The sequence below is a fragment of the Oreochromis niloticus genome, linkage group LG23, assembly GCF_001858045.2.
Source record: "Oreochromis niloticus isolate F11D_XX linkage group LG23, O_niloticus_UMD_NMBU, whole genome shotgun sequence".
In the NCBI taxonomy this organism is placed as follows: domain Eukaryota; kingdom Metazoa; phylum Chordata; class Actinopteri; order Cichliformes; family Cichlidae; genus Oreochromis; species Oreochromis niloticus.
Genome location: NC_031986.2, coordinates 41416114 through 41443359, shown reverse-complemented (window position 1 = coordinate 41443359; position 27246 = coordinate 41416114). Strand labels below are relative to the sequence as shown.

General features: G+C 40.6%; 1 protein-coding gene across 2 annotated transcripts in view; it reads right to left on the bottom strand.

The window, feature by feature from the left end:
• Window positions 1-27246, bottom strand: part of agbl4 (AGBL carboxypeptidase 4) — a 331146-nt gene that overhangs the window by 196528 nt on the left and 107372 nt on the right. For both annotated transcript variants that reach the window (XM_025902946.1, XM_025902945.1), the window contains exon 4: window positions 2794-2888. In XM_025902946.1, the coding sequence (XP_025758731.1) occupies window positions 2794-2888 (95 nt within the window). The remainder of the gene's footprint in view (window positions 1-2793; window positions 2889-27246) is intronic.

Below are 27246 nucleotides of genomic sequence, written 5' to 3'. Positions count from 1 at the left end.
TTATCAACCAGTCTACTTATCAACCAAACAGTCTGGGGTTCATAAATGTGAGAATTTATACTACAAACTGATGTTTGGGGGCTGGACTGTTGGATAAATAAAACAAGACATCTGAAGTGGTTGCGCTGGGCTCTGTGACTTATTATTAACATTTAAACTTTAAACTTTTTTTTAAATCTGCATGTTAAATGAAACAAAAAATAACTGCAGCCCTCGCATGCAGGGCTGAAAATATCTTCCACTTTCTGTGCTGTCGTCCTGTGCTCTCTAGTCTTACCCCGCTCCCACACGAGACTCTGCATGAGGCATCTGCCGGTTGATGCAGTCAGTCTCATGCAACCGTCTTGGCCATTACCCCACCCCACGGCATTCTGGCCTCCAACAGCTGCATTACACCACGCTCTTTGACTTTCTAATTAGCTTATCCCAGAAAATAAGGATGCTGAGCAATTCTTTGCTCTAGCAGTCTAACAACTAGCAGACCGCAGGGAGTGCGGTTGGCACCTAGTGTCACCAAGGGGGCTGTTGTGTTCGACAGACTAGTACGAGAAAATATGGCTCACTCTCTTTCCTTTGACTTACAAACACTGAACTTTAAATCGATTTCTAATTCCATGAGCCAAGTCACAGTACCAAATAAGACACAAATGTTATGACAAAAGGAACCGCTTTGCTAAAGCTGATGGTCAACTCAATCTTGAAAAACTTCCTTGGTAATCATATAAGGATTAATGTAAACTGTACTCATTTTAAATTAGTTTATTCAACAACATATATGCAACCTATAGCTCTGTTTCAATGTGATAAAATACAGTGACCCCTGTCAGCTCACAGCTGGAGGAGTCATGGAAGAAAAAGGGATGGAGGACATATCCTTCCACCTGTAGCAACAAACGTCCTGCTGGACTGTAATCTGCCAGTTGTCTCTCTCTGAAATGCCCAGCTTAGCCGAGGCCAGCTGAGCCCTGCAGCCTCTAGCACCACATGATGCTGGGGCCCCAGGACATAAGGCACCTGCACAGGGAGATAAAGGCTTCAACTCCTGAGCTAATACTGACGATTCTTTTGATAAATACAGACATTGGGTGGTGGGCGGTGGGAGTTGGAGGGCAATCTTTTCCCGCTCCCCTCCCCCGTCTACCTGTCTCAGTAATCTCTTTCTTGTACTTTGTGTTTTTCTTCCTCTATCCTTTCTGTCTTTTTCTGCAAGTCTCCCCCTCTCTTTCCATCTCTCTCTCTTTCGCTCTTTCGTACCTTCTTCATCCTGTCTTGTGTGAGTTTGGATCAGACAGGCGAAGCTCTCCATGCTCTGCCTTTTTATTTATTCCATATCTGTAGCTGTCAAAAAGAAGATTGCTACTTTAGGAGCTGTCTGCGCTTTGTTGTGCTCATGGAAAGTCAAATAGAGGAGGTTGTGTTAAAAGCATCTTGACCACTTTGTGGGGACACAAACAATGTCAGCTGTGGTCCCGGACGCCCCTGACAGTGGAAAATGTCTCTACAAGTGCAGGAGACATTATGCCCCCTTAGACGCCACAGTGCTGAGAGGAGTGGTTAAAACAGTATTAGCCTGAGGTGGTAAATGGAGTCAGGCCTCAGTAACGTCACCTCCTGCTGCGTCTGTCACTTAAACACTTTTTTATGAGCGCTGATTGGAACATAAACATGGGCAAGGTTGCGTGATTAGTGTATTTAGAAAAGCTTTGGGAACTAAATGACCCAATGAGGGCTCTGCGCAGATTAACTCCTCAGCAATTCAAGATTATGTCAAATGAGAAGTTACGGCTATGCAGAACCAGGTTTTCGTCACCTGGGACATTAATTACCTGAAATTATCATATAAATTACTGTGGCTTTAAACTGTCTTCACAGTAGCCTATTCGGCAGTATAAATAAACTTACCTGAAAAAAAACAACACAGATTTTAAAGCAAACGGCTGCTAGCTTCACTGTAAATCAGTCAGTGGCAGGAGGAGACAATGGGAGAGGCTGGCGCGCTGTGATAAAGCCATACCCCTACACGCACAACAAACTTGCAACTACTACATAAAATCAAAACAGAAGGAGCCAGGAGGCCGAGCTAAGCTGCATCGTGTTGTTCTGTACTGTACTGCAGACAGCAGTTCGTCTTTACACTTCTCTGGTGTCGTGCCCATTGTCTCTTCCCATTAGCCTGCGACCGGCATGCTACGGCATGGTCGGGGCGAGCGCTAGGCTAGCAGACGCACACAGCTCAGGGTGGCAGATGCCTGGCGTTTCTGCCGATGCCCTCCATCAACTGATGACAGATGTCAGGGCTTCTCTTGGATGGCAACACTTCATCACGCTATCCTGTTCTTCGCCCCACTGGATACACCAGTCTGCTTGGCAGACGCTACGCCCAACCCCACCGCACCCTCCCTGTTCCCTCCTGCCACACCTATCCATTCACACACACACACACACACACACACACACATATATATGCATGCCACCATACACACACATTTCTGCATCCATCAGTCAAGCGTTATTACATCAGACAGCCATCATACTGGCAACCAATGGATCACATGCTAATGCACCCAGACGCATCCACTCTGGAAATCTAAAGTATCAGTCTTTAGGGTGTGTGTGTGTGTGTGTGTGTCTGTGTGCTTAGGAATGTGTGGGTCAGCTGCCAGGTGGAGAAGAAAAGTATTTCAAAGTTGCAGAAAGTCTATAAATACTCTGTTCTAGTAGGACAATATTAAACAACAATCGGAGCACTAATTATTGCTTTTAGGAATGCTGCTTATGTTGTTGTAAACTTACCATTTTGGCCTGCTGGTAGACTTCACTACAGGGGACATGCCGTCTCTGTACAGGCTCTTTGTCTTGGAGAAGTTGACCACATTGAAAATGACCCTCTGAAAGAAAAAACATTAAAAATTCTCAAAGCTAGTAGCAGCAAAAAGAAAAGTGGGTTCCAGACAGAGTTATCATAACGGTTTTAAAGGGTTTTTTTAGTTTTCAAATTCTGGTTTTCAATTCAGTTTAGTTTCAGTTTCAAAGAGTGAATAATTTTAACAATTTTTTTTCTATTACTTTCAGTGTTAGTTCTAGTCTGTCTTATAACAGTAGAATAATGTGGTATATAAATCAAACAAGGTCAGACACACTTCCCTAACTTAATGAACACAGAGCCTCTGTGTGCTTGTGTAGAGATTAACTTTAATTCATTTTGTACGTAAAAAAATATAACTGTAGTAATTCTGATGAGTTTTATGGCTTAGTCACAACTAAATAAAATGTCTAGTTTTCAGTGATGCAAGGATTTATTTTTTTGTATTTGGTGACTGATTGGAAGTAATTACAGGGACCACCTGGTTGCCCAGAGGATAAGCATTCAGCACCTTCAACCTGTCTCCAAGAAACTGGAACCAACTTGGACAAACTTCAGTCACTCTTAGATTGACTGGAGAAAGTTTGCAAATAACTGCCATCTAATTTTTAAATGCAGAAAGATCGCCAACATGTTGGAATCAATACGAATTAGTTTGCACGGGTGAATGCAACTCATCTGCGATGCATGTCACTGTTTGTGGAGGAAATTCTGAATTTCAGTTTCAAATCTGTGAAATTCGGCTGGGATGTTCAGTTCTGCTTAACGTGAATTTCTCTGTATGAAAACAGAAACAGATGTGTAACAGATGGTATCAGATGTGTTATTTTTCTGATTTATCACACTTATTATTATATAATTATAATATTAGAAAAAACAGATTGTATGTAACTGACAACTTGGCCTATTTAACCACAAACTATATCTGTGATTGAACTATATTTTTTATACTACTTATACGGCAACTGTTGACTCTGTTATCTGTTACGGTATCAGTACATGGTTTGGCAACCCAAATTCAAAGATCCCAAATTCAAAATTAGATTAAAAGATGGTTGGGATGCTCCCTTCATCTTCCCTCCAGGATATATCCGAAGAGTCAGATGTAAGGCAAGCCACCGTCGCCTTACGACACCAACTGTCTGCCATCTATAATCCAGTTTAGAGATCCCTTCCCAGACGCCTTAACTCCCACTCACATCCTGGGCCATTTGACCTCACTAAGTCACATGATAGAGTGGGGCTAGGTTTCACAATGAGTTCACCCGAAACCTGGGTGATTGTGACCTACACCCGTTTTCACACCTCGGCTCGTGTGATTAGATAGAGGATCAATAGGGGGTCCATGTCCCTCTTGGGGGGAAACTCCCATAGGGCTTAAATCTGGGACTCTCCACCATTTGACCTTAGAACTGAAGAAGCTCCTCGGATGAGAGTTGAAACGTCTTAAAGCAACTTAAAGAAGTCCAGACGCTTTTCTTTCCAAGCTCCTTAGACTGCGATGACCTGGATGACTGAGAACCTTCCCTGATGTACCAAACTGCAAGTTTGGTACATCAGCACCAAAATCGCTTTGAGGAAGCCAACTGAGCGAGTGGTTGCAGCCCTGTCCCTGTCTTGGAAGAAACCATTCCAAAGGCAATGAGAGTGTAAGATTATTGCACTTGATTGCAATAATTTTGGTCTTGCCACAGTCTTTAACCACTGTTTTCCCTAAAGTACCTGTAGCATAAAGGTTAGTTTTTATTTTAGTTTTTCTAAAATACAATTTGGGGTTTTTCTGTTTGTAGTGGTGCAATATATCACCGAAGTGAGAAAGTATAATGTAAAAACGATGGTTGGAAGAAGACAATGAGAAAATCAGCAGCTGTAAAGATATGAGACGTTCAAATATGCAGAAATAAAATTATTTGCATTTCGATTAAGAAAAAGGAACTTAACACCCTGTCCGGCCTTCAGGAATGGCAGAATACAATTTTACAAACAAACAATTTTTTTTCAACACAAAACCATCACAGGCATGGGTTTGTATGTGATTATAATTATTAGAATCCAGCTAGACGTGAAGTTTAAAGCAATAAAAACAACCCCTTTCCAATCATTTCTGCCACATGTTGCATGAAAAAGACTGAAAAATATAAACCTGTAACTGAAGAAAAATCTCAGATGGAGGTTGTCAGAGCAACACAGATAACACACAAAATCGCAAAAGATTAACATTACAGTTAGGAAATAAGGCAGCTTTAATATCCTGCAGATGATCCCATGTTGTGGTAACAAAGTTCCCGATAAAAGGCAGCAGCTCCGAGGAGTGCCAGCCTCTAATCTGGGAGGACATTATGGTTCTCCCCATAGGGATGCTGCCAGGCCCAAAACATTAAGCTCTGCCTGGAGCGCAGAGGAAAGTCATGGTGTCTGGCGTTTCACCTCCTCTGGTCTGGTCTACTTTTTACAGCTAGAATATTTTGGAACAGCTCTTCCCTCATTCCTCCACTGTGATTAGGATCAGGACGAGTGGGAAAATGTGGAGGGAGAAATAAATCAATATATTTTTGAAAAAGTCAAATGAAATGAATGGCAATGGTAATGCTGCAGTGAGCTAAATGAATCCTATTGATGGGGCATATCAAATTACCAACTAAGTCCAGGTGGTGGAAGTTAACTGGATGCTACTGAAATCCTATTACAGACTCCCCACCCTTCTCTCCCTCCTCTTCTTTCTCCTCTCCCTCCCCCTCATTCATTTCTCCCCTTTTTTTCCTGTCTAGCATCAGAGGAATGGGGATTGCGGATTGTGGCAGGCTGATTCAGACTTAGGTAAAATGACATCTAACTGATGTTGAGACTGGCAGCAGGCTCCTGTAGCAGGGAGATAAGACCATTGCTGCTGGCATTTCAATTACACTTTACTGCCCCGCACATCTGTTGCGAGAGCTACTTTTCAGCCTTTTCCCCTCAGGCAAATACAGCCTTACTCTGACTCCACTGGCTTTCTTTGACTGCACAGCCTCTTTCCTCATTCTTTATCCACAACAAATTCAGATTGTCTTCCTCCTTAGATTCACTCTACCCACTGTTTGTAATCTATTTGTTCGGCCTGTTTAACTCAGAGGGAGCTAAGACTGGACAGATGACAGAGACACGGGCACAAGGAAGAAATAGAAGACTTAATCACAGGCACAGTGATACACAAAACGAGAGTGAGAGACAGACGAGGAGAAAAAAAGTAGTCAGGTAGATACACCAGAACACACAGAAAGACAAAGTGACAGGAAGATAATTGCACAACTGAGATAAACAGGGGTGAAAGAAAGCTATCGTGGATAGGAATGGAAAATACCTTGGCTGCATGGACTCATGGTAACAGGTGGACTGGTATGTAGGTAGACAGGGAGGAATACAAGTCTCCAGCTCTTTTTGATTTGTGAAATTGGATTAGAAAGTCAGTGTGTAATCTATTAAACAAGAGGAATGCTTAAAAGCAGGGTATCACTGGACCACTTACGTACCAGACAAATGAAAGAAGATGTGTATTGCAACTTTCAACATTCGGGGTTACATTATTCCATTGGATCTCTATCTGCTATTGTAGTGTAACAACAGATGTTTAGTGGAGGCTTGATGATTTTTTAGTATTAAAATCATTTGAAGGTATGCCATTTCATTTATCTGCCTAAAACTATTATACAGAGGAAAGACAAGAACATGACAAAGGAAAGATCACAGTTAGTGGTTTCTACAGCAGAGAAGTCACTACAGATGTTATGGACTTATCCAAGACTGCATCAATTCTGCCAGTCAATTTACAATATGTTCTCTTAAATACTAAAAGAAGCAATGAAACCCTCCACTCTTATATCTGGTCTTGCACTACAAGGCACACATCATTTCACAATTGTAACATGCTCTCCTTCTGCACTTTCACTGGCCATGCAACTCAACTGGAAGGACTGTCTCCCTTTACCCTTTTCTCACTGGATTACAAAAAAACTCAAACACAATGACATGTGCAGAAAAACAGGAGCAGTTGTAACATGTAACGTCTAAATTGTTCAGTCGTGATGTGCTTTTCTTTTTCTAACATGTCTTTTTTTACATTTGTCTTGAGTTTTTGGTAGCGTTTGCATCAGTGTTTGTAAACATAATAGTGCAAAAAGTTTCGAACAACTTTTGATCAAACTCTGTAGGGGTGGAGAGTGGGGTCATGTTAACAATCTAGTAAAATTTAACGTAAATCCACCAGTCTTCAAGGTCAACTCAGCCATTTATTAGTTGAACATTGAGAAATGAGTGTGGTGCGTATTGTCAACATATAGAAAGTACTGTGCAGAGATTTAAATATGTCACATTTGACTTCTTCAAGGTCAATAAATTGTACTGACTACATAGAGGAGGATATGTGGTGATTCTAAATATCACATTACTTTCAACTACTGACCTTTTCTACAAAATCAAACTTTCATAAAATGTCTTTTATCTTTAAAACTAACTTCTTAAAAATGTTGTCTGTTGGATTCTTAATACTTAATACTATTCCCTTAAAAGTAAGTACTGCTCAGAGATTGAGCTACCATGGTGAAGGTTTGCACTCCTGGAGCACTTATTGTTTCTGTTTTGTTTTTTTTAGTTAAAAAAGTCTAAAAGTCTGGTTTGGTGGGTAAGTGGTCGTGTGATGCATCTATAAATGGGCTAAGCGGACAGTTGAGATTACAACAGATGCAGAACACTGTTTATATATTCTATACTGTGAAAAAATATCCAGTAAAAAAAACAACAACTTTGAACAGAAAAGATTGCACTTATTTAGACCTGAGAGTAATTTTCTCCTTAAGTGTAAATTTAAGAGTCTAAACAAACTTGAATGCAGTTTTATGAGGTTTTGTTTAAGCACACTCACAGGGCCAGTAACATTTTGGTGTTCCTTTCCTAAGAAGGAAAGGTGTTTGTGTTTCCATTTTCTTATCACATGTGCAAGCACAAAGATAATTCTTGTGGTTTGGATGACAGATTCTGTTTCCTATTTCACTTTTTATTTTTTTACCCATGGCATTACAATATCCTGCTTAATGAAGAGTGATTTCTGGTTTTAATATTGCACTGCTCTCCCTTAAAACTCTGCAAGATTTTCTCTGCTCATGTTCAAAACTGCACGTCGCCCTCAAATGCACGCTCCTCCTTGCACAGATTTCCTGAGCTTCAACTTAACCGATGTTCCTTCTTGGATTCAAGATGCTTCTGTTTGTTCAAAAAATGTGTGATCTGAGAGTTCTGCTTTCAGATGCTGTGAGTAACATCAACTGGTTTGATTCCCAGGTCACCAAACGTTTACTGCATGTCATGTCACCTCTTTCTGCTATCCAAAAAACGGTAAAAAACAAAAAACAAAACCCAATGAAAAACAAAATCAACTTAAAAAAATTGTGTGAAAACCCTATCAAATTACTGACAGATACGATGGTAAAGAAATTACTCTTTTCCTGGTGCTTTAAAAGTATGTTTGCAGTAATTTTCAATGCATCTTTTCAGTATCGCCCTTTAACAGGGTTAACACTAACGCCTTTCATGACTTTAATATTGTAACAACTCCACAGGAGAGAGAACAAAAATGCAGGACACACCAGAGGCACAGAGAGTAAAATCCAAATCCTTTAATCCAGGCCTAGTTCATACATGGAAGTGCAGTCAGTACAAGCAAAGAATTGCAGCAAGAGACAAGCAAAATGGTCTAGAAAGAGGCAAAGGCCAAAAGATCCTACATGAGACAGAAAAACCGAGGAACAAGTGTAACTACTATGAGATATACGAAATCAAGCTGGAATGCTTGGGTTAGAAGTGTTGGACAGAAAACAACAATATAACCTAAATTCTAAGAATCTTGTGGACGCTGTGTAGTGTGAATAAAAACAGAACGCAGTCATCTGCAAATCTTATAAAGCCATAGTTTATTCACGGTAGAGCACTGAAAACATCTAATGTTTAAACTGAGCTTATTTTTGATTTGATGTCAACAAAACATGTCAAAAATTTTGGGATGGGGGTAAAAAAAGATGTGGTACTAGTGGGCAGAGTGACAAATCTGCAAAAAACACAACTAAATTGTGCTGCAGCAAAGACTTTGAATATGCCATCATCTACAGTACAATAATATCATCTAAAGATTCCAGGCGTCTAGAGAAATCTCTGTTTGCAAGGGTCAAGGCTGAAAATCAATACAGGATGCTTGTGATCTTCAGGTCCTCAGGCAACACTACATTAAAAACAGGTATGATTCTGGCAGGTAAAGTCACTACATGAGCTCAGAAACACTTCCAGTAATCACTGTCCAGTAGGGCAGGGCAATATGGCCAAAAATATTTATCACGATATATATATCTGAAAATCTGCGATAACGATATAACTGACGATATAATTGGTGCGAGACAAAATACTTCAAAACTTCACAACTTTATTAGTGCAAAAAAACCCATCAATTTATTTTCACTTAAACAAGCAGCTGTTTTTTATGGGCATTAAAGCTATATAAAAATGTAACAGTGCAAATGCATATTCCTTGCTGACAGTTTAGCCATTATACCGGTATTGGTAAATGGTAAATGGACTGGTTCTTATATAGCGCTTTTCAGACGGCTACCTGAGGACGCTGTTCGTGTGAGAGAAAATCTGCTCACACAGATATGTAGAGCCAGATACTGTCAATAATGCCTGTGCAATGTTCTGAAGTCAGTTAAACTTGTCAGGTAGTCGAGCTTTTCAGTTCAGTCAGCTGCATTTCGATGTCCTCTGTGTCCAGCCAGTTAAAGAGAGACAAATCCAGCTGCTCATTAAAGCTTTCTGGTTTGATCAGAAAAGAAAACATTGGTCCACACACCTGAAAGTCCTGAAAACGCATTGTGAATTCTGTCTTGAGTCTTCGAATGTATCTATGTATTTCTGTGGTGCTGATGCTGCGCTGAGCGGACAGCTCCTGAAGCATTTGAAGTGTCGGAATGTGGAAATTTCAACCTCGCTTGAAATAATTGCATGCTAGCAATGTCCCTCTCACCGGTAGGCGAAGTTATTTTTAGCCAGTTACAAGTTGAATGCGGTAGTTGGGATTGTTGGCTAAGATACCGTCATTAAGAAGCGGCACAACTAATGTGTCTATCTCAGATTAATTCACTGTGTGTCGTGCCCAGGGCTGGACTGGGACAAAAATGGGCCCGGGCATTTTGACTAGAGACCGGCCCACCAGGTATTATAAGAAAAGCCATAAAGCCTTGGAATGAAAACAAACGCTGTTGTGACAGTGATGTACAGTCTTGTTGGTATATATGTATGATTTCTATACATTTGACATCAGATAAAATCTTTGGTTGTAAGATTTAGATAATTATTTATTAAAAGCTAGACATTTTAAATGAGAATAAGAAAGAAAAGCATTTCTTTGTCCCTTTAATTGCCTACCTGGCCCCCCTGGCAAAACTTTGCTAGACCCGCCCCTGCACAGTTAGCTGTCAGCTACATAGAAAAGGATCCTGGTGTTATTTGTCGCTCAGAAACAGTTCATAACTTCAACTCATCCATGTCACCTAAAAGGTAAACCTGTTTCTCCATCGCCTTTTCAGCTCTGATGATTCAGTAAGGACATCTCCTGGTTTCATCTTCATGTTTCCCTCTCACCACATATCCAAACAGATAACATGACCAGCAGCTTTACAGCTGTGGCTCTAGCAAACATCAGCTGATACTAGAAAGTAATATTAAATAAATTCTAACAACAGCTGATCAAGCTTAAACCTGCTGCTGTTGTTTAGCGCGACATCCGCTGGTTTTCTCTTTCTGGCGCAAAGTGGGCGATAAACAAACAAACAAGAGAGACGAGACTTGCGTCAGAAAAGCCGATCAGCTGATCATTGATCAGTTTCATGATTGAAGTAGCAACAGGAGAGGGAGAGGAGAGAATGAGAGAAGAAGAGGCAGCTGCAGCGTAAAGACGCAGAATAACTCCAGCTTTGTGTCTTTTTCCATTCTAGCTGAAGACAAACTGTTCCTTTGCGGCTCAACACGAAACACGTATTGTTATTTTCTCTGAATACAGGACGATTTCGTTTTTTACGGCACGGTTGGCAACTCTACTAACTAACCTTATGAATAAAATAAAGTTCACTATCAGTAACATCATAGCACCCACCCAGCTGTATAGAAACTCCGTCATGCTAGCTAGTATGCAGTACGAGTTATTGTAACTGACTGTAAAAGTTTAGCACACGAAAATAAACTCCACCTAAACTTGGTTTATATCTGACCCAGATAGACTGAAGTTCAGTTCACCTGACACCCCATCGGCCCATAAAAACGAAAAATCACCATAGCTGGATAACCAGTCCAGCTATGGTCGTGCCATCAGTTAACCCTTCACGTGCCAGCTGTGGAACGCATGCCCAGGGTTGCCGACCCCTGTACCAGAGAAACACCCATTTCATCAGCAAACACAAACAACACAGCACAGTAAGTATGTGCAAGTAGCATGATATCTGAGTGTGGATGTGAACTTTTGAGCCAAGCCTGAGCACATCTGAGCATTGCTGTGTTTCCTTTTTTGCACGTTTGTCAGACTTACATGTTTCAAATTGTTGAACAAATTTTAATATTAGGCAAAGATAACCAGAGTAAATACAAAGTGCAGTTTTTAAATGATTATTAAATTAATTTGTTGATATAGTGTCATCAAGGTGCTTAATATTGTAAGGTAAAGACTACAAAAATACACAGCACTGTATGTGTGGCAGAGGTGTGGTCCCTGCTCAGCTGCATGAGGGGTGGTGCAGTGAGCTCAAGGGGCGGTGCCATGGAGGTTGGAGGAACAGGTGAAGGTGATTCATCTAACAAGGTCTTTCCCTTTTTATAGCGAGGTCGGAGACCAGAAGAGGAGGTGTGTGTGAGGACAGCTGGAGAGCTGACCACGCTGGGACATTGGTCACAAATAAAGCCATAAACAACTGTGTGGGGTCCGGGTTATTCACAGTATGCTCTAGGTAATACTGACGGGTGCCCTTTAAATAAGGTATATAAATTAAAAACAAGGAAAACCTGGAGCCATTGCAGAGAAACGTGAGTGATATGATATGACCATTGGGGATTTCTCTGTTTACTAAGTCATGTCAGTGGACAGATATCCACCAATCCTACACTTAGATCTGATCTCCATCCAAATCTGGCTCAACAGGTTAGACTGGTCAACTGATTGTTGACCAATGCTCATCTATGTTGACAATCAATTCAATTAAATTCCATGTTGATCAGTGTTGAACATGCCACGTGTCAGCAACAGTGCATCAGGAGAGCTAACATAGTTAAAAGCAAGAGGTCAGCAGTTTGGAGGTATTTCACGCTGGCTACACAAACAACTTCTCTCTTGTATATTTGCGATAATGTTTACATGGCTGAAGAAGCTGAAATGACGATGCTTTCGTTCTCTTCCACTCACTCATGCTTACTTTCATTAAGTTTAGTGTAACACTTGTGGGGAAACTTTTATTGTACACATAACACACTATCATTTTCAATATATTGTCCACTTCACCTTTCCACTGCACACACAATGAGCATACTGAAATATTTTTTTTATGTTATTTCTCCTTCTCCATTTGTTATCTATGATTTTAGTAATAAACACCAGTTCATTTTGTATTTTTTTCTTGTTAGATCGCATTTTACAAAGTTAGGAAGAGCAATATTTAAGTCGAGCCCGGTGCTGCGTTGCCATAAAAGAATGAAAGAGATTAATTCCTGTTCTTTTTTCCTTTGAGTAAAAAAACACGGGTTAATAAATTATCACTGCTAATCGATCAGTACTGAGTTTTGATGGATAGACAAAGCCAAGGTATTGTGATCAATGTAGATAGAGATCCTTTATTAATCCTTTGCAGGAAATTACATTTCAATGGCAGCTTCCACACAGACACGACATCACACTACAAAACAATATTAATTTCTAATAAAGTTAAGAATAAATGAATGACTAAATAAAGCGGCTAGTAACTAACACGTGCAAATATGCAAAATAAAAATTAAAAAACTGAAGGAGTCGGATTGGTGCATCTGCAACCATCCCCCGTTTGGTTTATATAAGTCACAGCAAAAAGAAGAGTGCTACTGCTATCCTGCATGTGTCTCAATTAGCACTGCATATTTAAACGTTGCAAACTACAGAAAAAAGCAGAGAAATTCTGTGTGTTTGTGAGTATAGTGTAACAGTAACTATAATTCAGATTCTGTCTCTCCCTTTCACACTCTCTGTCTGACACACACACACACACACACACACACACACACACACACACACACAGAATTTCATAGAATTAGAATCAAACAAAGTGCTGCAGGGCCAATTCTCCCGATCGTTAAAACTTACTCACAACCAAGACTAATTTAGAAGTCACCACGTGTGTTGAGTATTGGTGAGCGCGCAACCGTCTGCACATGTGTGCTACCCTGGAAGATTTAATTAGGCTGGGAGCAGTTAGAAAAGATTAACATCCATCCTGTCTGAGCTGTCATGTCCACAGAGCGTGTCAAAACCCTGCACCGTCCTCATCACTGATGAATGGCAAGCTGGAACAGGTGTCTCTGCGGTGTCTCTCACACACACACACAAACATCGCAGAGACACCCTATAGATATGACAGCAGACATCCTTAACCATGGGATGCGAGAATCAGACTAATAAGATTTCTGCAAACGACCATTCTAAATGAAATGTTGTCATGAGAAGAAATATTTACAAACCTGGCATGAAGGCATTTTTGTCTGGATTATACCAGTTGAACCTCATTTGGCTAACAGAATCATGCGACATGCAAAACTTAAATGAACCTTAATGGTGCAATAAGTAAGATTTTCACTCTCTCACAGCAGCAAATAACTATAATGTATCTGCAGGGACTTAATGAGGTAGTTAATCAAAACCAATGACTCAAGAAATGCTTCCTTGCTAAGCCAAAAAAAAAAAAAATAGAATCTTGAATTTAGCACTTCTGAAACTGATTCATCTGAGCACAGTGTCGCAGGTGTTTGAGTGTGAGCTGTGCATCAGTGTTAAAGGAAGAACAGACATCTCATTCAACTGGCTTTAAATACATGTCTAAAAAGCTGATTTCTAGCACCAACCTCATTGTTAACCTTTAAGTAGAGACCACTAGCAGTCGGTCGGCCACAGGACTTGGCACCAAAATAGCCCCATTGGAGCCGCTTTGGGATAGGATTGCATTTAGGACCAAATGCTGTTTTTTGATCTCCATTGATCCAGCGTGTGGCCGGATAGCATTCCTTCCTGGAAGGAGTTTGGATGAATTATTAAAGAAACCGTTCTAAATGTGTAGATCAAGACCTCTGCAGAGAGCGTGAGCACTTTGTCCTCTGGGCGGTGTTGGTTGAGGAGAAACATAATAATGGAGCAAAAATGTGAAAATTGCTACTGAACAGACTTTTAAAAGCACTCTAATTAAACACCTGTAGGTTTATTAACTTAAACTATTGATCCATTGCATTGATCAAAAATGTATTAATATGTATGTATGTATATAGTTTGGTTTTATTTCATTTTAAAGAAAACAGAATGAGTGCTTCCAAGAAAAGAAGGGCTTTTTACTGATATATACTAACATAATGGTTTAAATAAAACTGTGATATCTTAACAGGTGCATGATTAAGCATCCCCACTGAAATGGTTTTGCAGCTCTATAGAAACCAGGTGAGAATACCTGTTAGACTGATTTTTCTTTGTTTTGTTTTATGCACAATCTACAAAGAAATAAAGATATAAGTGAAGCTTTTAATGTGCAGAGTGTCTATGTTGTTACTGCAGGAGGCTTTCAGCTTAGGGAGACGGTCCTATTATAATTTTGGCAGGAATCCATTGTGCTGATGGGTCTATGTGCAAGAAACTGAAAACTGAAACTGCTCCAAGGAATCTCACACTGGAGCAAATTGAGATGTTTTACTTTGAATCGCAGAAACATTGTTACTCCCACAGTGCTGCACACGAAATTCTGTCTGCTGGTCTAAACAAACCAAACAGCAATTCAGCTCAGACAACATCAGACATTAGGCGAAGTTTACCTGCAACCCTCGCCAAACTGTGGTTCACTGAATCACCTTGGCTACATTGTGATTTCATCACAGCGTAACACGAGCGAGCAGATCTGTGAGGCCTGTCCGTAGCATTCAGAGATAGGCAGGCTGATAGCTGCTGGCAGCTCTGCCTGTTCCCCTCTTGTTGTCTTTGATCAGTCTGATCAGTGACGCACAGCACGCCAGCTACTCACAGTAGTGGGACTAACTGACATCACTAGGAGGACAATACACACACACACACACACCCCTAGAGTTCCACCCAACCAATCATAAATGCAAATACCGTATAGTGCAGATAATTACTGTTACTGAAAAAAAAATAAAGCATGGTTAAAACAGATTCCATTTGATACAAGAAAGAACATTTTTTTATAATATCAGAAGAACTGAATGAGTTTAAATTAATGGTTACAATTAAAAAAAATTCTACTGAGCAGAGGTTTAAAACTACTGTAATTAAACACTTGTAGGTTTATCAGCTTAAACTATCGATGCATTGCACTGATCCTAATGTATTAATGTGAAGAGTTGGATTTGATTTTTTTTTAAACATTTTTATAGCATATTTCATGTTTGTGTAAAGAGATTTGCTGCACATGCCATCGGAAGTAGAAACCAAGAGGTGAAATGATGACTAATAACGGCTGACTGTAGCTCATCTTAACAATGACTTTAAAGAAAATGTTTGCAGACACCTGATGTAGTGATCTGTGTTGAACAAGAACAACCACTGGAACTGACAGTACGCATCCGGCAACTGATTAGTATGATAATCTGGAACTGTGTTATTTATTTACTTATTAACTAAATTAACTATAATAACTGAAAACATGTAAACATTGCCCAAAGAGTAAGAGCATCTTTAATATAAATGAAAAATGTAGTCTGGGCCATTCTGAATACTGCAGAACTTTTTACTCTTGTATCAGTGGCAATTAAGGCAGTACTGGTGCATGTCACAGTTGCTCTACTTTACTGTGAGAACATTATGCAAGTTACACGAATATTCAGTGTGTTTCAGTAACCGATGTCACTTACTGGCAGGTGCCATTTAAAAGTGATACGATATGGACAGATAACGGAATTTAGCACCTGTCACTTAGGTTAACACCTCTGGAAAGAAGCTGTGCTAGCCGTAGCTCTATGAAAGTTTTCAGTTTTACACGCTCTACCATCACTTCTATAATAGTACATGACAATACAATTTAACAGATTATAGTGGCTCCACTGTGTAGATTGTGTGGAAAAACAACAATTACACATTCGTCTAACACGTGAAATGTCAGATTTTCAAGACTGGGAGGAGACACAAATTCCTTGGAGGTTATGTCAGGAAGGGCATCTGTGGTAAATATATAGATAAAAATTTAAATCTAGCAAATCAGATATGCCGAGCCATCCATTGCGGTGAGCCCTTGTGAATGAAGATGCACCTAAAATAAGCTTTCTACAATTTAATACAACATGATAACACACTTTCCTAAGTAGTTGCTAACATTGCAAAGACTATATGGCTATAAATAGGCACAATGAGGCAACGAACAAGCTGTAAACAAACCCAAATTGTTTAGAGGAAAAGCACAGGGTACAGACAGCCTACCAGATAATATACTTGCAGTTTCCTGTCTAATTAAAATAGGTTTCTAGTCCAAATAAAGTAGCTTAGATAATGTAAGAACACTTTCATTCTCAGTGACTGACTGTCCATATTTGCTGGACCCAGTTATACATTTTTAATTAGCTACTTTTTCACCGCAGTCTCATCTGCCTCTACTTCAGTGAGCACATTGTTACCATAACCAAAAGAGTGTGTGGTTAAAGCTCTGAAAATAAATCCCAAAGTTTTAATAAACTGTAGTTTTCATTTCGGACTAACATGGTCCACAAACTTGCAAGGCCATTCAGCTGAATGTATATGAGACACAGGTAACAACTGTAAAAGAAAAAGGCAGTTGAATCTATCTAAAATGTTGCTGCTTTCTTATTCCAGCACTTACAGAAAAGCAGGAAGACCTTTTCATTGCTTTCGGGTGATTCCCCGGGGTGACATTGTGTCAGAGGCCTGCTCAAGCAGGGCAGCTCAGCTGTGGCTAAGCTGCTGCAAAGCCTGGTGACAGTGAGGAAGGTTGGAAGGCAGGTGGGGATAGGTGGGGATAACAGTATGACAGGGGAACACTAAGGGACAGTTTGAGCGCCTGTGGGAGAGGACGGAGGTCACAGGCGGGACGTGTTTGTGCGTGTGTGTGTGTGTTTGTTTGAGTGCGTGCACATTTACATGTTAGGGACGAGACAGACAGGCATGACTCCTTCGGGAGCACACGCATGACCTTCAGTAAGTCTGCTATACATAACTTGACACATTGTTCACAAAGTCGCGTGACGACAATGTCACCCAGTGCAACTAAATGTCAGCAATGTCACTTACACAGGCAGTAGCCAGACACACACGCATACACACACTTTGCTATTCCTGATCCTTCTTACCTTCCCGCCTTTTCTTCTTTCCCACAGTGTAATGTTGTTGCTGACAGTTTCAGTCCCCAATGACCAATGTCAACTCAAGGTGCTGACACAAGGATGAGGAGGAAGACGGGACCCTTTAAACGCACTACAGGTACACAAACACAAAGACGCAGAGAAAGAGGCTGCGCCCTGCCTCCTTCTGCTTCTCAGCCAATCTTCACATGCAAACCGGCAAAACAACACAGTAATATTACTAAAGTAGTTTTGGTTTGTTTGTACTCAGTCTGAGATGCCCTGTGGAAAAGTGAGCTAATATGCGGGGGAAGTTGTGAGATACCTAGCTATTGATCCTGGGGGCCACGAGTCCCAGCAGCAGCCTTTTAAATGTCAGCTTTTAATTTCCTTCTCCCTCCTTCACTGAAAAAGATTTATTCAAAGCAGTGCTGTTCCAGGAGATATTAGATAGCATGGTGACAGTCTTTTAAAGAGCTTTTGTTTGGTTTAGGCATTCATGGCTTTTTGTATCAGACTCTTTTATTCAGCCAGAGGAGGAGGAAGTTTCTGCATTGGGCAAAGAGTTGAAAGGCAATCTCCCCCTTCCATTGTAAAGCGATGTACAACTGGAACTTCTTTAATTAGGGCTTCTATCGCACTGAGTGACAGCAACAGCCAATACCCTCCAGACACTGATGGAGGTCACACACACGTACAGACACAAGCACGCAGCCACATATGGCACATACATACACGCAGATTAACAAACAGCAGAACTGAAAAACGGTAGCTCTTTGTGTTATGAATGCATATTTTGCAGACCGCATAAACAATGAGAAACAGATAAACACCTTTTATTGCTCTTATTTAGCTACCAAACCGCACAGTGCACAAGCTTAAGAGGACTATAGGTAGTCAACTAAAGGATGGCACATCCATGTTGTGCTTTTATAATAATAGTGTGTGTGTGCGTGCACACACGAGTGCTCATTTTGAAGCCGATATGTCTAGAATGCGTCATGCTCAGATAGCCAGAGATTGTCAGATATGTGGAGACTTTATGTCTGTTTAATTGACAGGCTGTTTGGCCTCTCTCTTATAATAAGACTCCATCCAGTTCCCCTATTATCACCATCCTGCCGATGCCTACCATCACAGTCATGAACACACCAAGTATGAAAGTATCCTTTATTTCCATTTGACACAACTCTGTACGTGTCTTCTAAAGACGAAATTGTTAGCCTGATATCAGAGAAAACTGTCAGCTCGTAAAAACAGTTCATCCTTTCACCCCATTCACAACCGCATGTTTAAAATATACATGTTGCGGCATGCAGCTTCAACAACATGATACTGTGTGTTAATCCTGCCCATGGTGCTGATAGGCTAATAGTTGGCAAATCTCTGAACTTTCTTTTAAGTCAAGCAAGTTCTCTGACTCTCCAGAGCCTGATATTATCTGAAAATCTGAAAATTTAAAAAGTAAAGAAGAAAAGTGAAGGAAGAAATTTAATAAATCATCTAACGAGTGTTGACATTGCCATTGGATAACTTCCCTGTTGGCAACACATGTTTGGAACAACCCTTCTGATCCAACAAGATTAGGGCGGAGCAAAAATGGGTAAATAAATAACTACACATAACAGATGTTAGTGAAGCCTGTTTACTTTCTGTGCACATGAAAGAAAATATTATCGGCTCATATATTGAAAAATATTGATACCGCTCTTAAAAACTAGCTTACAAAGTATGTCAGTTTTTATAGGCTCCACCACCCGTGATGTGACCATGAGTGGTTAAAAAGACGGGTGGATGATGTACCGTGTGTTGTGTAATGATGCTAGATGACTCAGTCAACTCTGGAAAATTGTGGTTTCATTTCAACGTTTAATGAACTGTGTAAATTAAAACAGCACAAAAGTTGTATATGAGCATGACGTGGAATATTTCTGTTATTTTCTTTGTTCCATCATATCTCCGTTGGGGTTGAGTCAGGAAGGGCGTCAAACACGCAGAGCTAACCACTGTGGCCACTCCTCGTGACAACAGAGTAGTAGCTTCTTCTTTTACTTAGTTCCAGCAGATATATCTTACTTTAAGAACAAATTTAAGTAAGAAATCAAATAAAATCAAATGTAATCACCCTTTTTCATATTCATTGTAAAACCATTTATCATCTGCAAAATGATGCAGGATTTTGTCTGTTTCACAACACCTTATATGAAAGAAGTTATGAATATTGGTGTAATTTTTTCAGTACGCACGCGATCGTGAAACAGATCTAAACTAACATTAATAAAGGCTCCATTGCCATGGGTAAACCCTGCCTTAGAAAGATAACAGTAGCTTCAAAAGCGCAAATAGAAAGTAAATACTCTAACTTTTTACTAATTCCATGCCATGATATTAAAAAGGCGACTTGTAGAAAACGAGTTATCACGTTTTTTCCCAGATAGAGCTTCATGTTCTTGCTCTATTGCTGCGACGAGGACAGAGCTAGTTCCAGGCTGTGCACCTCCACTCCCTCAGTAGCATCACTGCTGCTGCCATAGGCACTCAGTGAGGGATGAACACAGGAGCTGTAAAAGCCAACTGCTGCACTTCTCCCCTTTTCTCCTTCCGTTCCCTCAAGACATCTATCTTCTCACCTTCTTTTTCCACTTCGCCTTCTGCTTTAAACATGGAAGAGTTAATTTGCTCATTCTGCAAGCAGCATCTCATTCTATTTATCTTTCTTCTTGTGTTTTTCCCCCCTCTCTCTCTCAGGCAGGGCTGTGCTGTCAGGCCCTTCCAGAGCAGCGGGGTTGTCAGGAGTGATGGATGACTATCAACCTTCTGCTGTCTTCCACTACGCTCCTGGGAGATTTACAGGCTCGCTGACTACCAGGCATGAAAACCAATCTCTCTTTCTCATTCTTCCCTCCCTTCCTCCATCCATGCCTGCCTCGCTCCTTCCGTCTCACACCCTCCGTTTCAACATCTCGTCCGTTACCCCAAAAAAATCTTTGGTAATGGAGAGATGTGTGCTAAACAACATCGAAATTTGTGTGCGGACGCAGGCAAGCGATTGCTCCTCTTGAGGGTTATTGTGGATGTGTCAGAGGGGAATAGCATGTTCAGAATGATACGCTTGGTCTTTGACAGCCTATCTTGCCCATCTTCATCTTCATCTTCCCCATTGCTTCCAGCTCCTTCACGAACTTACAACACATACATCCATCCACATTCTTCTTGCTGTTAGTAATTATAGCATCGGAGAAAGGTGCCAGGCTAATTGCTGTCTCAAAATAGTAATTGCTTTATTATCGCAACCATTTTTGGTAATGATCGTTCAAAGGCATTATGTTAATGCAATTAAATGGTTTCATTATTATTCTTGCTAGCACTAATTGACAGTACTTTCAAGGCTGGATCCCTAAATAAAGTTGTATTGAAAAACTCTTTTCTGCAATGAGCAGGGAGCGGAAGAATAAAGTCATAGATGGAGTAAACTTTTGTAAACCATTTCGCCACCTGCTCAGAAAGCTACAGGTTGGGTTGTGATGAATGTACTCAAACAACAAAACTGACCTGCTGCAAATAACGTGTACTGCAATCGCTACAACAATATATCAGAAAAGTACCTCAAATCTCATGAGAGCAAGCCGAGGTCAGATATTTATTTGACCAAAAACTGAAATCAACTAAGACATCATTCCTCAAAAATGATGTCTGTCTGCGAAACTGAAAACCATCTCCTGTAACCACCACCTTTCAAAAGCTGTCTAGGGAGGAAACCCATATTTGCATTCATTTGCAAATTCTGCAAAGGAACCATGCTGGCTAGCGGAATAAATATGAGCTTTAATATGCACACGGTGCTGACACCACTCTTTAAAAAAAAAAAGAAAAAAGTAATGAACGTAAATGACATGTAAATGTTATTTAGATTGCTATCTAATAGCATGCAAAGCTGCAGCGAGTCTTACCTTATCAAATATTTGAATTAAAAAAAGTGGCCCCACCTCAAGCTTGGCCTGTTTATAGCAGTCGTACCTCTGAGCATGTCTGTTTGTATGCATGTGAGTGTGCATGCCTCAGTGGGCTCTGTACTCCATGATGATCTCTGGTCCTATCTGTCAACGCACTACATAGCTGATAGTGTAAGAAGTAAACACACATACGATGCTTTTATTGACATTTGGCAGGCTCATTAAAATTGGATCACATCTCGAGGGGACAGCCTGAGAAGAGTTCCTGTTCCCTGTGCATAGAGTATGACGCTTAGCTTTTGTTTTATATTGCATAGTGGCGTTCTTAGCTTTTTACCTATCAGGTCTTTATTTGTGCTGAATGAAAGGCTGGACTGGCATCTGATACAGAAATCCATGAACCTTATGTACTGCATTTGGATTTACTTTTATTATAAAACATGAAAAAGACCGTGACGCGAATAGATGGACTATCCTAGAATAAGGCAGGGATAGCGCAGCGGATCTATCCTCTGAAAACAAGCTATAGCCCTGAGTGTGCAAGGTTATAATAGGTCAAAAACTCGATTTCGCCACCAGCACTGTTTCACGCCTGCACTGCTGTAATATCAGGCATCAGAGTAAATATGTTTTTTTTTTTGTTTTCTTCCACAATCTGCATTAATTAGAAAAGCACCCCCCTTGGTCAGGCACCACACTACTGCCAGGAGCCACGGGGCGAAAAATGAGTCATTTTGAAATGAATAATGGATTTGTGTCTGCAGGGAGAGCAGAGGATTCACAGAAGTGTGAGTGTTTGACTGCGTTTGTCTCAACTAGTGTGAGTGTGTGTGAGCCCCTCGTTGGGTCTATTAATACATCCTCGCTGGCTATTTCGCTCGGCCACCCCAAATTCCTCCTTACTTTTCCTTAGTCATTTCACGACGACGTGAATATGCAGATGAGAGAACGGGACGGCGCGCAGGGAGGAGTGTAGCAATAAAATCATAAATAAACAGGAGCTTTGGGGGTTTTCCTGCCACACTAACTGCTGCCTTTTGACCTCAGGCGGTCTGCGGAGGGCAGGGATGATAGATCTGCCCTTCGCTGTCCTACAGCTGTTCACACATCAACAGCAGAAGTTCCAATTAAAACACTGAAGGGGCGGCATCTTTATCGCTACTGACACTCCAGAGGCCCATGTGTCACTTCAGGCCTGGATGAGCTGATGAAGGAGACTTGGTGAAGAGACAGGAGGTAGGGAGGTTAATGAGAGTCCAGTCCTACTGGCAGCCCATATTCTCAGTCTCATCTTTCTGCACTGCTGCCAAAGGCCTTCACTCTGACGTGCTCTGATATAACACATTTAGACTAATTTGAAGGCTTGTTGAAAACAGAGAACAAAACAGAGGTCAAAGGCTGCAAATGAGTGTGTGTGAGTGTGAGTGTGTCTGTGTTTGCATCTGTTTTCACAGCAGTTACATGACTGGGAGAGGATGGAGGCTGAAGGACACCGCGGCTCAACTCTGACAGTTGTGCTGCATCAGCAGGAAGTGATGTCACAGGTCACTGTTGGGAATGTGGAGGTGGGTCTGTGAGACTGCTAACCCTAAAGCCCTGCTGATGCGCACAGACTGCTGAGAAACTAAATTCAGTATGAATATTGTGAATGGCTGTTGCCCCAGTAGAATATCAAGCACTCCTCTTCCGTTTCCTCTTATTTCTGAACAACAACCATCACTGCAATGCACGAAGTCTAGTTGTTTAGATACAGCGTTGTCATGATACTAGAATTTCACACTTTGATGTCAATACCAAGAAAAATACCTAATAATCTATACTATTTTGACATGGTGGGGGAATTATAAAGCCAATCAAAAGATTAAAGCTGAAATAAATATGAGAACAATACCGCAAATTCATTCAGTACATTGTTCAGCAGTTCATGCAGCAGTCATTCACTGTAAACGTGTAATTCCCAACCAGTTGCACGTTCCTCTGGGAGAACATACAGTTTATATTTAAAATTTGAACGACCAGCAGGCACGTCTTCTCATCGCAAACCTTGATGATGTGATCAGCAAAAGGGTGGGCTGTAATTTGAGGCCAACCAGAATCCATTGAGAGAGGAAAGTAAAGCTAAAGACCCAACATTCATTGTGTTTTTTTGTGTATAACGGAAAAAACTGTAAATGGGTGGCACCGTTTACAAGTCTGCACCTTCAAGCCTAAACTAGATCTATTGCTGAATGTCTGAAAATATTGGCACTGATGCTGATGCTGGTTTGATTGAATTACACGTCCTCTGTTGGGTTTTAAGTATTTCACAACTCGTGTCATTGTTTCTTGTATCACTGTAAAATCATTTTGATATTTTATGCCAATCAGTCCACCTTCAGCCACTGGTGGCATGGCAGTCTCAACTCTAAGTCTACCTATAGAGATGTCTTCTCATGTGGGATAGAGAGGCTGCAAAAAAGCCATCGTCTCTACCTCAAGATCATCAACATGGGCAAACATATATACACAAACACAAATCCACATACTTATATATCTCCCTCCAAGGCAGTGGTTCCCAAACTTTTTTTGCCAGGCCCCCCTTTTTACAAGAAAATGTTCGCGCCCCCCCACCACCTAACCCCCCCCCCGCACAAACACATCCTCCAAACACACACACCCATATTTTGTTTACAAACTCCATTGCGGTTTATTTCACACCTCAAACATTTAGTAAACAATTAAGCAAATACAAGTAAACGGCAATAAATTACAGGTAGTAATAAAATATACTACTAACTCTTTTACGCTACGTCCACACCTACACGGGTATTTTTGAAAACTCAGCTGTTTCTATGCGTTTGGGCTTTTCGTCAACACGTAAACGGCGTTGCGATTCACCGAAAACGGAGATTATTTAAAACTCCTTTTTTGCGTTTACGTGTGGACGAGGATTACAGAGTTCGTCGCAACGTCAAAGGTATGTGCCTCTTTTCACGTCACGCTGTGCGCCACGTTATTGTTTACATGAGATGAATTGCAGAATGGCAGATAGAGACAAAATACTGTTTCTGTTAATCTGACTATCTTCAGGTTTTACACGCTTACATATACACACGCAGTTACTGTCCCTCCATTTAGAAAGGCAGAGGCCTCACAGTGTGATTATTTTACGTGTAGTTGTTTTTTTTCCTGTGTAATAATATTCAACATTGCTATCAATACATTTTTCAAAATGGCTCTCTGTGCAAAATGGGTTTAAACACATAAACAGCTGTGGGATACTGTTTGTCCGTGATTTGAACAGGGGGAACGAATTACGGCAGGATCAGCCTGATATTATTATTATAACTTTACTGCATAAAGAGCTAACATGTCCAAAATGTCAGGAGTAGTTAGTTATTACAAGAAGTGTTTGTGAACTAAAAATCAAGAATGTGGGATCCTGTTTGTCCGTGATTTGGAGAGCCCAGCGCGTGCTCCCGACGCAGGGAAACTAATTTTGCAGGGGAGACCTACCTTGGCACTTGTGCAGGTGAAGCCAAAGGGAAGATATGCTTCAACATATTTCCTAGTCTTTGGCTTGGAAGGAAGTTGGTTTGGAAACATATTTGGCGATGCTTCATCTCCTGCTTTGCGTTTGTGTGGGAGCCCCGTCAAAAACCTGTCCACAGTGTCCAAGCGCTCTTTTTTTTTTTTTCTTTTCATACTGCGCCCCCCTGCAATGGCTCTGCGCCCCCCTAGGGGGCGGGCCCCACACTTTGGGAACCTCTGCTCCAAGGGAAGTTGTTTAAATGTAACAAAGCACTTTATTTTAGGGGTTCCTTTGTCTGCAAATGATGAAAAAGCATCATAATGGACAACTGTGCAGCATCTGCTGATTCACTGCACCTCGGATGAGCAAAAAGAAAAGACAACAAAGAAGAAGTTGCTGAATGACGGCACAGAGTCGGAGGATGAACAATGACTTAAGCCTCCTAATGGTTCAGTGGAACAGTGCTGTAGCTATTTCTACAAGGAAATGCATCATCACTCCAGGATATGGAGGGGTGAAAAAAAAGAAAGCAAAAGACAAAAAATGTGTCCAATATTTATTGAATGGATGATGGAATTAATGCACGGAGTAACCTTTGAAACATCACGCGTAACAAAAAGTGATAGTTTTCCTTCAGTTGACTGATTACAGTCTGATAGGCATGGAAAATACCACACCCATCATCGATTGGCAGCAAAACAGATCAATGAAGAACCACCAGCACACATGGAAGATAGACTAACACAGCTTAAAACAATAAAGAACACAGCACTCTTAAAAAGTATGCCGTCAGTATAAAAATTAACAGGCAAATCTTCATTCTGCTAATCAACTATCCTCAGGATTACAGCACCGAGTATGCATTTATTAAATAAGACTGTGAGACAGGCAAAACAGAATGGGGAAGAGGGCTTGTTGTTTGAACAGTGGCTGCCCCAATCAATTGTTAAAATAAAGACTTAAGGGATGAAGAACCTTTCAACAATGTTTGTCTGAGGTTTCAAATAATTTTGCTGCTGAGTCGGTCCCATCAGTTTAGTTAAAAGATAATTTTGGAAATGTCTTTATAAAACCAACCAAACATACATAAAATAGTAAAAAAGTCAGGTTCATGTACTTAAAGCAGACTGGTTGAGTTTAATTCAGCGGAATTCAGTTCACACAACATAACAGAAATGAAAGACGATAACGACAATGTAACAAGTATGATGGCTCATCTGTCAAATGATGAGAATTTGGAGGTTTGAAGCCTTGATAGAAAAAGCATTTAAAATTTTTTCTTTAGTAAGCTTTATTTTGAAGAGACAGCACAGACATTAGACATAGACTAGCTCAGAGGTGGGGGAACTCCAGGCCTCGAGGGCCGGTGTCCTGCAGGTTTTAGATGTGTCCTTGATCCAACACAGCTGATTTAAATGGCTAAATTAGGTCCAACATGTCTTGAAGGTCTCCTGAGGCCTGGTAATGAACTAATCATTTGATTCAGGTGTGTTGACCCAGGGTGATATCTAAAACCTGCAGGTAACTTCCTGCTAACTTCTAACTCTGTTAAATTTAATAAATTCTGTTTTCATGGATGCCTGGATGTTAAACGTAATTGTTACACCTGGTAAAGCAGCAACGTTGATCATTTTATTGAAGATGAAAGAATTTAGACAGTTTTTAACTCTCAGTGATGCTGCAGCGTTCGTTTGACTTTGGGACCTGAAGCGGACGGAGTTTTGGACCCAGATTACTCAGAGTCCGCAATGCTCTGACAATCCAGCAGTGCGGCTTCATAGCTTACCAAAGTCATACTAAAACATTTTTTGACAGATTTCTGTCAAAAGCGCCATGTACCACATAAAATCGGTTCAAGGTCAGTAAGCACAACCAGAATTCATACATAAGGCGCACCGCATTATTAGGCGCACTGTCGAGTTTTGAGAAAATTAAAGGATTTTAAGTGTGCCTTATAGTGCGGAAAATACAGTACTGGTACAGTTTTTGAAATTAAATATTAGTGGTATCTGTTATTTAAGACTATGTAGAAACGATAACTTAGTGTACATTTACACTCCACTGTGGACCTACTGGTGTATAATCACCCACATCTTGCCTGCAGACAACCAAATCAAAGCCAATCTAGTCCTGCACTGATGTGAAGGAATATCAATGTAGCAAAAGAACTGCTGTTTAAAACATTCACCGAGAATAGCACATAAATATGTCTCACTGAGGATTATGAAACTAGGAAAGCAAACAAAGTTAATTGAATGAACACTTACGAATACTCTTGCTCCATGGCATAATAAGAACGATGATACTATTAAAATAGGAATGATCTCCTA